Raw genomic sequence first — 13,573 nt, 5'->3', positions numbered from 1 at the left:
TGTGTGTGTGTGTGTGTGTGTGTGTGTGTGTGTGTGTGTGTGTGTGTGTGTGTGTGTGTGTGTGTGTGTGTGTGTGTGTGTGTGTGTGTGTATAAAACATCGATTTTCATGGGCATGGAGTAGCATCACTGAACGTTTTGGGCACTATTTAGATCCACTACAGCCACTCGACATTCAGCTGAGTTTATAGATATACACTCATTTTGTGATACTCAACCGTTAATTCTGCATTTAAAATATGATAGTTTCATGGAGGCAACGCTTGAAATGCTGCGATTTTTATGGTACCACAAGTTTTTTTTCTTTGTTTGAGTGGCAGCAAGTGTAGGTTATGTTTAAACCTTTTGTTTCATACTACATCTTTTGTAAACTATGTAACAAACTGTACAATCCTGCTAAAAGAAGAAAACTGGGGATTGTAAAAGTAGACATTAGGGAAGGAATGAATGACTACAACATTCATGCTGTTTTTAGACATAAGAACCAGGCTTTTCCCCTGCACAGTATGTAAATACAAGTTTTATGAGTTATTGCTTTTGTCTCTTACTTTCTTTTCTTATTCTTTGTGATGATGAGTTTAATATGTCCTCTGCAAGAGGAAGAGTTTTATTTATTGTGTAGCACACATCAGTTAATTCAAGTTTATTGGTTTGTAACATGGTGGCAGTTGCCATTTTTGTACATACTTGTAATGTTTTAAAAAACAATGAATCTCTTTATCCTCCTGTCATTTTTTCCCCTCCCACTATATCTGATAAACCTTATGAACCTCCAGATGTGTGGAACAAGCAATCATTTCCACGGGGGGAAAAACACAAAGCACCAAGGTTCCTCTGAAGGTTAATTCTGTACAAGTCCAGTAGGTTGGGAAAGTTTAGCTGCTTTTATGGTTCACGAGCTTTTATCATGTTGATACAAACGGGTGTTGTGCTCATGTTTGAGTTGTCTGCTCCTGGAGTTTAAAATGAAGTCATGTTACACAGAGTCGCAGAAAAAAGTATGTGAACCCTTTGGAATTACCTGGATTTCTGCATAAATTGGTCATAAAATTTGATTTGATCTTCATCTAAGTCACAACAATAGACAAACACTGTCTGCTTCAACTAATACCACAGAAACAATCATATTTTTTCAGTGAACACCATATAAACATTTACAGTGCAGGGTGGAAAAAAGTATGTGAACCCATAGGATCATGACTTCTCCAAAAGCTAATTGGAGTCAGGAGTCCGCCAACTTTGGACATTGGAGGTGTTGGTTGGAGCTGCTCTGCCCTATTATAAACACCAATTTTAATTTTACTATTCATGAAGCGTTGCCTGATGTGAACCATGCCTCGAACAAAAGAGCACTCAGAAGAACTAAGATTAAGAATTGTTGACTTGCATGAAGCTGGAAAGGGTTACAAAAGTATCTCTAAAAGCCTCAGTGTTCATTAGTCCACGGTAAGACAGATTGTCTAAAGATGGAGAAAGTTCAGCACTGTTGCTACTTTACCTAGGAGTGGCCGTCCTGCAAAGATAACTGCACGAGCACAGCGCAGAATGCTCAATGAGGTTAACAAGAATCCTAAAGTGTCAGCTGAAGACTTACAGAAATCTGTGGAACATGCTAACATCTCTGTTGATGACTACGATACGTAAAACACTAAAGAAGAATGGAGTTCAGGGGAAGACACCACAGAGGAAGCCGCTGCTCTCCACAAAAACAATTCAATTCAATTTTATTTATATTGCGCCAAATCACAACAACAGTTATCTCACAGCGCTTTTCATAAAAGAGCAGGTCTAGACCGTACTCTGTGATGTTATTTACAGAAGCCCAACAGGCTGAAGCCCGACTTCAGGTATGAAGTTTGCCAAAGAGCACCTGGATGTTCCACACACTTCTGGCAAAATATTCTGTGGACAGATGAAACCAAAGTTGAGTTGTTTGGAAGGAACACACAACCTTATGTATGGAGGAAAAAAAGACAGCACACTAACATCAAAACCTTATCCCAACTATGAAGTATGGTGGAGGGGGATCATGGTTTGGGGCTTCTTCGCTGCCTCAGGGCACTGGAGGGGTTGCTATCATTGACAGAAAAACAGGAAACATTTTGTTATTGCTACCAAAGGAGGGTCAACCAGTTTTCAAATCCAAGGGTTTTTCCACCCTGCACTGTGAATGTTTACATGGTCTATTCAATAAACAAACAATTGTTTGAGTGGTATTTGTTTTAGGAGACTGTGTTTGTCTATTGTTGTGACTCAGATGAAGATATGACCAATTTATGCAGAAATCCAGGTAATTCTAAAGGGTTCACATATCTTTTCCTGTAACTGTGTGTTGGCTCAAAGTGTAGTTTTAACAATTTGTTTATTTACATACATATTCAGTATAACCAAATACAGTACATTTCATTACAATCCTCCGTACGGGCAAGTGCAGCTAACATTAAGTTCCTAGTAGTTTGCCTCCCCTGGTATGACGCTTAATTTTTTTTCATGCTTTTTTTTGTCTTCAGCTGCTTGAATTTTCCATGTTTTATGTAGGAAATACATTGATTCATTTACATTTCCTTTATACAGCAAAAACTGTTGTAAAAGTCTGCGACACTATTTTCATATAAAATGTACTAAAATAAAAGACACATATCCAACAGTTTGGACTCTATCTTTTATTTCGCACATAACTTCATATTAGTGATGAGGCTTTAATTTAATTATGATCCTTTTCTGGCAGTTAGCGTTAACTTCAGATTTATATCTCGTTTATTTCTTTTCAGTACTCCGTTAAATATGACACTACAACTGTGGCATACTTTGGTATACAGCTTCTATAACGTCTTCTTTCAGACTAGTGGAAACAAGGCGCTCAAAACACACATTTTGGTGTTTATTGTACTGGACTTTGTCTGCATGTGCAGACATCTTATAAATTCACCAGAAGTTAGCATCAGATACTGTCTCATTTGCATATTTAAACATAACATTTCAGAAAACTTGTAATAATAAAGTGTCTTAATATAAGTAATCAACCGGACAATTTTGATGTTGATATCTGTTAGGTACATTTTTTTACCGTTCACCAGTAGTGTAATGTAAAATGTATGGAATTTTACAATACATTTTAAGGGCCGTTTTCTCAAAATGAGTTTTGTCTCATACAATGAGCCTGAAATCTCCATTTCAGTAGCACTTAGACACCAAACATTCCAGTTTTATTCCCAACTATATTTTAAATGTTTTTTAAGAGGATTGCTCATATCATTCATAGCCTAAATTATAGAACATTTTATTCCCAAAACATAGCAAAAAAAATCTTTGGACAGACTTTTCTGATTTATGGAGTAATAAGAGATTTTTGATGTCAATGAGACTTCCTGGTAAAATAAAATCCAAAATTCTCTGTTCAATGTCAACAAAATGAAATATTGAACCTGACTTAATCCAGTGTTCAGATTTCAGTCCAGATGCAAATTAGCAGATTTCATTGGATACTGCCTCATATTTAAACATAAAATTTCATATAATTATCTTAATGTAAGTAATCAAGTAGGAATGTGTCATGGTCATATCTGTTAAACATTTTACTCTGTTCACCTGTGGCGTCTCACCTTAATCCGTACAAACACCTAAATGTACAAGACTCCAGAAGTTACAGGAAGCAGTTAATGTATTTCCCAAAATGTTCAACTTCTGCTTCAACGTTTTCGTTCAGACATGACAAGTAGACAGTTTAACCCAATTTTATTAGTTTCCTCTGGAAATCCTATTGCAGACAAAGTATTTCATTGCAACAACACATTTCAATCTACAGTGTACACTTACAAAGGGGTGTAAATAAGGAAGGTCAGCTGAAACACGTCTGGTGCATTACAGTTAAAGCAAAATGGTTCAGTGACCATAAACTTGACATGAAGTTGGTGCCTGGTGGTGAGTGACTAACAGTCTGAACTAGGAAAGTTCATTCCCGACTAGTAACATATTTTAGTAGAAAATGGGGTGTATTCTACTGTCAGGAAGACAAAACTTTGAACACAAAGGCAACAAAAAGAAAAATCAAAACAGGATCTTAAAAAAGTACAACAATGACAATTTAAAACCATGTCTCATGTTATTCATATTTTAGTCTAGTTTTCTTGTCTCAACAAAAATTATTTTTACTGCTTTCCTTCTACACCACCTCCCCAATAATTCTACAGTTAAGACAACAAAATTTCTTTTTTTTTTCCTCTCCTCATTTCTTTTTTTAAACTTTGAGTGTTCAGGCACAGACATGTTGTGGCCTATATTAAAAATATAAAAGGACAGTGAAAAAAAAACAAAAAAACAACAGCCATGTTCAGGATATTCTTAGTCGCTCATCTCCATGTCTTCCTGATGGTGATCGTCTCCATTCAGTTTGGACTTTTTGGGGATTTGGCCCTCAGCTCTCTCCATCTCCTCCTGGCCTTTGGGGGATGAAGCAGAGTCAGAGTCACTCTTCCTCTCGTCGTCATCCTCCTCCTCCCCCTTTTCACTGTCATAACCTTGTTCCTCTTCATCATAATCCCGCGTCACCTGTCAAGAAACAAAAGGTGGGGAATTTAGAAGCTGTCCAAATTCCAGGATTAGCTAGTTCTCAATGTGTATTTTAGCAAAACAAAATCACATGAAATGTAGCCACCTACTGATGTTCAAGTAGATTTAATAGAAGTCAATAACAATAATAAACATACCTTAACGTCTCCTTTCTCACTATCGGACTTGCGGTCCCGATCCCGTTCCTTGTCTTTGCTCTTTTTCTTCTTGCTGCTGGAGCGTTCTCTTTCATCCCTGCTCCTGTCCTCCCTCCTCTCTCGATCCCGGTCCTTCTCGCGTTCCTTGTCCTTCTTCTTCTCCTTCTTGTGACTAAACATGACATGACAAATGGATTAAAAAAAAAAAAAAAGTTGTTGTACTACAAAGAAAGCAGTAGTGTCTTGAATGTAAAATGTGGACGACAACTCACCGTCTGAGCGAGGGTGACCTGGACAACCTCCTCCTTGGGGACCGAGATGCACTGCGGCTTCGCCTGTGCCTTCTGGGATTAAAGTAATAAAAACCATAAAAAACATTGAGTTATGAGAATAATGAGTTATTTGCTTGAATATAGCAGAGCATCAGATTAACTGAAGGGGAGTACACCTGTTGTGCCTGTATTTCACTATTAACACTGCCTAGACAACTCACCGACTAATGCTTCGTGACCTCCTGGCGCTGCTGTAGCTCTTGGGGGGCGTCTTTGATCTTTTCTTAGACTTTTCCTCCTTTCTCCTGTCCCTGATCAAGACACATGCAAGGACAGCAAAGTTGGCAAATCACAGCACATTGCAGGCACCAGGGGAGACTGTGCTTTACCCTCTTCAGTGCCAGTAAGCAAGTCATTTGAATCCAAAAAGTGGAGCTGTTCAGTGTCAACAGTATAAAACTGGATGCATGGATGAAAGTAACAGGTTTAGAAACAACAATCATGAGTACTACAGCTCAAGTTCTGCAGCAGAAGTCAAGACATTTCACTAAAAGGAAGCCATTTTGGTCCAATAGTGGAGATACTGACCTAGATCTACTGCGGCGGCTTCTATCCCGGGAGTGGGACCTTCTCCTCCGTGGGCTCTTGGACCTCCTCCTACTCCTGGAATGGGATCTCCGTCGAGACCTGCTCTTTGAACGTCTGCCAAAATGAAGAAGTGACACATTTTAAAACATTGCTAGAAAAAAAAAATATGCTCTTCATGTCTTGTGTGTAGACACCACAGCAGATTATTTTGTTCACATCTGGTAACGCCAGCCCAGAGAATTTTTTTTGTGCAGTTGTCTTTACCTGTGTCTTGAACGAGATCTGGACCGCCTGCGCCGTGACCGCGAACGGGAGCGGGAATGTTTGCGCTTGTCATCTTTCTTATCTGCAAACAAACAACAATGACACAGTTAAATATCTACCAGGTAGCAGAGGCTTATTGCTCATACAAAGGAACAAATTAATATTATAGCTACGTTTCGACCAAAGGAACTATACCCTGGAACAAGGAACCTTTGGAGGAACTCACTGCGTTTCCACCGCAGGGACCAGGGTGTAAATTTAGTTCCAGGGTCTTCTTTTTTTACCCCCAAATCCTGCTCGGGGGGTAGTACTTTCTGAAAGTACCAGTAGTTTGGGGGGTGGGGCTTACCTTGCAGTGAATTTCTAAATGGGCGAGTAGAGGCTACTGGATTTTACTGGAGAATGTCTGCTGCGACTGCTCCTCTTTTCCACCATTGTTTGCAAAACAATAAATCACAATCAACAGTCAGATAGCCACACAAGTCTTGCCGATGTCCACCTGAGATCGTACATTGGCATTAAAGGTATTGCTCGAAAACAGTAGCCGGTGTGCAGTGGTGTGTTTACAGTTCACAGCTGATGGAGTTACACTAAATACTGGGTCAGGAGTTGTTGTTTCATCATTCACAAGATTTCTACACTGGGCCAAAGTCGGCCCCCTTCTCCTCCTCTCCAAAACAAGCGGAACAGCTGATTACAGCAGGTAATCAAGCTCGTTAAAAATCCTGTTCCTCCGACACTCACGAGACACAGATGTGAGTCCTGCAGCTGATCTGCAGCTCTTGTTGGCTGGAAATGTTTTAACATTCCAAACTGTCTCGATTTTATGTTTGTGTTTCTTTCTCTGTACTAGAGTTATTTTAAGAACTTGATGTCTTTATCCAGTTTGTTATTAAATTTACACACTTTGTGTGTCTCTTCATTATACTCCCCCACAAAAAAAGCTGTTTTTAATGGTCAAGCAAAGACTATAATTTTTCATTATATTCCAATCAAATCTGATGTTCATTTATAAATTTGGCTCATGGATCGTGGTTACTAAATAATGATGCCAGTCCATCGCTTTGTACGGCGTATGTCAGCTGGTTAATTTACCTAATCTTCGCAGGTCTTTAGACTGCAGTGGAAGCGCATACAACAATGGGCTAAAGGAATGCTTTAGTTCCTTGAAAAGAGATCCAGGAATAAAAAGTCTCGGGCACTATTGGTGGAAACGCGGCTTATAGTTTTCACTCATTATACTATATTATAAACTGCTAAATAAAATGAAAAGCCTATAAGTGCAGTATCGTAAAGAAGCTTTTACAATTCTGAGACATGAGGAAACTGAGCACTCACTTCCTGGTTCAATGGCTGCAGAAATGAGAGACTGGGCCTCTCGGACTCTCTTCATAGCCTCTTCAATCTCCTTATTGGACGCATCAGACTTCAGCCCTGGATTCAAGTTCAGTCCGGCTGCTAATGGATTCAATCTGCAAGTGCCATCAATTGTTTAGATTTTTCTCAAAAGAATATTTAGACTCACTGGATAAGAGCGTATATAGTTTCTTACTTGGGGTCCATGGATTGCATGAGCTTCAGGAAGTCTGCAGAAAGAGCCTGAAAGAGAGGTGAGGAGATTACCATGAGAGAGAAATGTTTGTTTTAAACATGCAGTGACTGAATGTGACGGACTAAGTGCTTACCTGGGGGTTCATGTTAGGTCCCTGTATTCCCATTGCAGCCATTTGCTCCATGTTGGGAGCTCCAAGACCTCCGAATGGCGTCCCTCCCATCTGAAATAACAGACACAGAACACTCAAGATACTCTGCAGAGCTAAATTAGCAGCACTAGCAACCAAACGTTTTAATTAGCATCCAGCGGATGCATAAATTTTGGGTGTTGGAACACGCCACCAAGACAAAATTACAGGCTTTTACAAATATGTCCCATATTCACAGTGCTGCCTGCTGGGTAGAAATCTAAAACCACCACAACAGCATGTTTTGTAAATGTTTAAAGAAAGTATAACTTGGCTTACAGTTAGTTCTGTTAAAAGAACAAAGAGACTCATAGAAATAGAACAGAGAAACCCAAATGAACATAATGTAAACTTTTAAAGAAGATACTTACTGTTGCCAAAGGATTGGGTGTTGGAAGAAGGCCTCCCCCAGGCATCATTCCTGCCACGGCATTGGCTGGAGCCAGCAGCGACATAGCTTTAGATTCATCAGGAATGACTCCTGGAGAAGAACAACAAAATTTCAGTACATGCTCCAAGCAAACATCGATAAACACTCAGACAAGACTTGCAGACAAGCCACCTCAGTCTAACTACTCTGTAGTAAAAAAAAAAAATCAAAAAAAAAAAAAATCCACTTTTTGTCTTGTCTGTAAATCTTGATCCCTGACTTTGTGAGAAAGTATGATTGTAGGATTAGCAGCTATGAATTTAAAAGTCACAATACACACTGTGGTCAACACTGCCAAGATTTTATCACCTGTACTTGTTTTTTAAGTCATGAACCAAACGTAAGCAAGCACAGCCAGTTGTCCCGTGGGATGTGCTCTCAACTTTCATTAGATGTTTTATGAACAAGCGACTCGCGCCGGCTGCTTCGCTATAAAGCACACAAAAACATTGAGATACAGAAAACAAAGTTCATGATTTGGGTGTAGACAAGGGTACATTTCAACATCACTTACCATTACAACAACAGAAAAGGCTCAGTCATATTACCTTTTCTGGGCTTTTGTTGGTGGTTACTTTGTACAATTCCACCACAACAAAACTTGGCAACCAGTTAAAGTACTGCTAACAGGCTACAGTACTGCTAGGATTTAGCCGACAGTATGTCACTACAAACACTAAACAATGTCAAACAAACTGCACTAAACAGTTAAGGGCTACTGCCAGCAAAAGCTGTGATAAAATCATGAGAAAATGTGCCCAAAGCTGAAGAAAAACCAAACAGTAAAATCAAAAGGGAAAATCTTATGGGGATGATCATCCATGGTTGTTCAATCTGAAAACAGGCTTCTTTTTTTTTTTAATCTGACATGACATTTTAAAAAGGGGAGAGAGAGAGACATACACACACACGCGCGCACACACACACACACACACACAAACAGAAAGGACACTTGAGAAACAGGATAAGGCTGCAGAAGACAAAACTGTTGGTGGCATTTTCAGCAGGGCCTGGTATATAGGGCTGGCTGAACCAGGAAAAAGAACTGTAAAACACAACAACAAAAGAAACACCACTGTTAAACGTGAGAGTCACTCAACTCTTTCAGAGTCATGTGTGGAGAGGGTCAATAAAAAAGCATTTTTACTGCAACATCAAGCAGAGGCTTATATCTACTTTTATCTCTTGTGTGTTAGTGAAAATTTAGAAGAATACAGATGCACAGTGTAAAATAATACAAGGCTTTGGCACATGAAGCAAGTAAATGCCAAAAGCACTGTGTGCTTATCATGATTAATAACCAAATTATGTGCTAATTCACTTCCACCACATCTGCTGAAAATAGCCGTCTAGATGATGGCACACACCTTTAAAATCTATTCTAGCATGCACAACTGATTGGTTAATCTATCCTGCATGCTTTGTGCTTGGTGTAGGGATGTCCCGAACACCCCCCCCTCCCCTCCCTGAGGCATTTAATATTAGGATTTAGCCAAAACCAAGTCCCGATCCAGTATTTACATTTTCCTTTTTAGTGCAGTTATTTGGCTGATTAGACCTCAGGACTCTGTGGACCTGTAAGACTTGATTGACATCTCCCTCACCCTATTGCTAAGTTTGGTTGCACCTGTTAGGGCAGGGCAACTTACACCTGGTGTTTGGTGACCTAAACAAACTCCCACCATAGCACCACCCAACTTGAACCTAAAAATAGGTGTAATCGGTCAGTAACTGAAAACACTAGTGTGTAATGTACAGGGTCATTAAAGGTTTCCTACAGTGTTGTGCATATCAATGTAGACTCAATATGGATCTGTTGTGGCAGCAAATCAACTACATAATATGTATAATATGCTACGTATTACACATTATACAGTTAACCAAAGTTTAAAAGCTGTTTTCAACAGTAGATCTCTTAGAGATGTGTAACACCTGCAAAATGTTGCAGATAGAGGCAGAGTGAGTGAACTAAATGAACCAGACCTCATTGTTGATGTTTACTGGTTCAAGCAATGCGAAATTTTGGCAACTGCCGTACACAGAGTGCAAAAGGTTAAAATATAAAGAGAGGATCAGAACTGGTTCAAACCAGAAGTTGATCACCAATTAATAAAAGAATGTTTTGATCGGCCTCGATACCGATCCAGCAGATGTGCTCGGGGCATCCCTAGTTTGGTGCATGCCTAATAAATCAACATTTTATTAAAAAAAAAAATATTAAAATCCTTTGAACATGTGAGGAATTGAGATTGCCCTGCACCCTTTCCCCCCACCCCCCTCATTTTGCTAAAGAGTTGTGTGGCTAATTTTAGAAAAGATGCCTTGAACAGAGAGAAAAAAATAAAGAGTTAATATTTTACTGCAGAACAAGAGAGAGAAGGGGGCTCGCGAGCCTGGTGCCATTATTTTTTCTAATCTCCTGATGGCAGCAGAGGACCACTTTCAGCCAGCAAGGAAGGGGCTCTCTGCAAATGACTTGTCCACTATGAAAACCACAACACAAATAACAGAGAGAGAAGTTTACAGCTAGATTGTAAGACATGGACACAAATGTACATTTCCCTTTTACATACCTAGAAATGCCAAGCACTGAAAAGCATAGCTAAATTTGCTTGGTCAGAAAAAACTCATAATGGCTCACGTAGTGTTTGCAATTCTATTAAAACAACCTACACATTGTGATGTTTTGTTTAGAGACAGCCATGTGAGTGAGACACGAATTACACACAGACACCCACCTTCAGCAAAGGGGACCACGATCAAGGCTCTGTCCACGAAGACGGTGTTCGTCAGGTGTTGGGAAACTCCCACCGACTCAGACTCAAGGAACTTTACAAAACACACACGTGAAGTCACAGGCAAGGGAGAGTCACTGGAAAAAAATACAGATATGTTGTGCAAAGAATACAAACAAGGAGAGCCAACATGCCTTCTTCAAGCAAACTTATTTTTTGAGTTTTGTGTCCCCAGGACAATAATAATAATGGATCATAGGCTATACACACTCGTCCACTCTCTGATCACAAGGTAGCTTAGTAATATTTATATGTAGTGTGTTGTAATGTTAGCACAACCCTCATTGACAATCTGTTGAGAATCAAAGATCACTGATGTTTTGAACCTTTATCTTCTCCCCCACTGGTTTCTTGTGAGTGAAATTATGTTTAAATTGTTACTATGTTGTCGTTACATATCCTACCTGCCAAGAAGCCAGGTGTAAATCGATAGAGGAAAATACAAAGCAGAGAACAATTATTTCCTACTACAGTCAGTGTTACAATAGTGTAAAATATATATTGCTGTAGCTCATTAGCATCCTAAGCGGCTGTAGAGATGCCAAGGGATTGCCAGCAGGAAGTCACTGGAATAATTATATTAACATTAAAATAATAGTTCTAATACCGGGACTGTTATATCTAGGGCCGCAAATGTTTGACAATTACATTACACATCTATTTAGTCTATAAAAAGGTCAGGGAAAAAGGATAAAATTAAGAAATTATTTCATTTACAGTGATTGGAAAGAGAAAGGCAAAGCAGCTTCAACAGGCTAATGTTAAATATTTTACAGTGCTGAAACAATTCAAGTCAATTAACTGGCAAGTCAATCAAAGATATCAAATCAAGATATCAGTTTGGATGTTAACAGTAATTTATCAAACAAATGATAAGTTATGCTTCCACAATTTTCACCAACTCAAATGAGAGGGTTTCCTGATGTATTTGTTTTTCTATCATTGTAAACTGATTATCTTTGGGGTTTTGATGGTTTGTCAAACGAAACAAGCAATTCTTTAAATACTTTATTTAAAATAACAGACAGGTCAACAGACGATAGATCATTGGTTGAAGTCCTAGTATTTTTGCTGATAACGGAGTCAAACAGCGGATTACCAGATTTGTGCAGATTAATTTTCAGTCAAACGACTAGTCGACCAAATCAGGTGTTTCGCAGCTAACGTTAATTATATCCCGGAGTCTGTGGAAGAAAGGACATTTATATCTGTGCCAAATCGCTCACACAACATCAGGAAAAGCATCGATTTACAATAACCCTCATGCGGTAACGTTAAGGGGAGTGACTGCTGCTACTTTCACTAAAGGCGCGGGCAAACGTTAGCATTAGCATGCTGGGCAGTGAGGCCTACTCAACAGTACAGGCCTCAAGAGAAGCCTTGCGTGAGCCGCGTAAGCTATCAAGGTAAGACAACGTTTTAGGTATTAGATTAATAGTTCAGGGTACTCACTCGGGTGGAAACAGTTTGAGTTCCTCTATGTTTCCGAGGAAGCCAAACAGAGTCCTCATTTGCTCGGACGTTGTGCTCGGGGAGACATTGGTCACCTGAATGACGTGCGTGTTGGAATTCATTTTCGCGAGTGCTAATCAATCTTTTAGGATAGCAACGTGCCTGAATTTAAAACAACAAATGGCTTAGGTTAACGTTTACGAGGATAACATCAGGCGGATACAAAAAGTAGCATCTTTCCTGTAGATAGACGGTGTTTAACGTTCGCTGCGGACAAGAACACGATGGCCGCTAGTAGACAGCAACAATACCACTGCTGAAAATGTCGTGAGGCAGGAGTGCCGCATTCACGTGTCGTTTGTAAACTCGTACTTATGAGGTTTTCCCAAGCAAACACGAATTAAAAAATATGGAAGTATGCTTTCGGTCAGTGTTTACCAGTGGTGGAAAAAGTAATGAGATCCTTTACCGAAGTAAAAGTAGTAATATCACGATTTAAAAAATACCCTTCTAAGCATCATATCTTAGAAGAATAACAATCCCTTTATTAATCCCTCTTGGGATTATTATTTACACCAACACATAGGCCCGAAATACACAGATGCACATACACGCACACACACACACACACACACACACACACACACATACGTAGACATGCAGTTGTTACAAAGAGATGTAAGTGTTGGGGCTGCCACATAGTCAAAAATCTACTTTTGTGTTTTATATATAAAATCTATAGCCTGACTGATACTGGAATTTTGAGGCAGATACTTACCTCAATATTAGTGATTTTTAAGCATCCAATAATGATATGTCAGCAGATGCAGATGGTATTTATTTAAACATACATACATACATAACAAACAATATTAATTCAAAAAAGAATTGTGACCAAGATACTATGATGGATACTATGTAATATTAATAATCTGGTGACACTGTTTAGTTTGGCATTGCGGTACTGCAGTTTCTTGTTACTTATCGACAGACACCGACCAGTGCTGATATAAGATTAAATAATCTAATATCGGCTGATATACTGATCTGCTTATCAGTCTAGCTCTAGTAAAATCTTAATCTTTAAAGTAAGTCGTAACTATAGCTATCAAATAAAGTACAATATTTGAGCAAATGTACTTAGTTTACTTCCACCTATGGTATTTACATAAAGCTCTGGAAACAGGACAAAGAGGAGAAAATGTGCATTATGTGAAGAATATGATTAATTGTTTATGTTATTGTGTTTTCTGTTTTTAACTTTAACAGTTTAGAAGAAATACCTGATTGGCTTTTACTTTTTAGGCAATGTTTGGCGTACAAAA

At 39.0% G+C, this 13,573-nt stretch overlaps 2 protein-coding genes across 5 annotated transcripts in view; one reads left to right on the top strand and one right to left on the bottom strand.

Annotated features, from left to right (window-relative positions):
- The window catches only part of LOC123971617 (ankyrin repeat domain-containing protein 13C), a 68,645-nt gene that overhangs the window by 21,634 nt on the left and 33,438 nt on the right, over positions 1-13,573 (top strand). The window lies entirely within an intron of this gene.
- LOC123971618 (serine/arginine-rich splicing factor 11-like) lies at positions 3,719-12,587 on the bottom strand. Of its 3 annotated transcripts, none has more exons than XM_046050550.1 (12): positions 12,249-12,587; positions 10,740-10,873; positions 7,943-8,052; positions 7,515-7,604; positions 7,382-7,428; positions 7,168-7,301; positions 5,830-5,911; positions 5,566-5,679; positions 5,199-5,288; positions 4,978-5,049; positions 4,706-4,877; positions 3,719-4,547 (listed from the first exon to the last, which is right to left on the bottom strand). In XM_046050550.1, the coding sequence occupies exons 1-12, from the start codon at positions 12,368-12,370 to the stop codon at positions 4,341-4,343; spliced, it is 1,374 nt and encodes a 457-aa protein (XP_045906506.1). In that variant the 5' UTR covers positions 12,371-12,587; the 3' UTR covers positions 3,719-4,340. The 3 variants fall into 3 exon arrangements, with proteins under 3 accessions (XP_045906506.1, XP_045906507.1, XP_045906508.1); XM_046050551.1 differs by lacking the exon at positions 12,249-12,587 and adding an exon at positions 8,311-10,484 and having other exon boundaries at positions 10,740-10,876; XM_046050552.1 differs by lacking the exon at positions 12,249-12,587 and adding an exon at positions 8,311-8,430.

The sequence above is a fragment of the Micropterus dolomieu genome, linkage group LG05, assembly GCF_021292245.1.
Source record: "Micropterus dolomieu isolate WLL.071019.BEF.003 ecotype Adirondacks linkage group LG05, ASM2129224v1, whole genome shotgun sequence".
In the NCBI taxonomy this organism is placed as follows: domain Eukaryota; kingdom Metazoa; phylum Chordata; class Actinopteri; order Centrarchiformes; family Centrarchidae; genus Micropterus; species Micropterus dolomieu.
The sequence above is the reverse complement of the archived record's forward strand: the minus strand, read 5'-3'. Positions and strand labels throughout refer to the sequence as shown.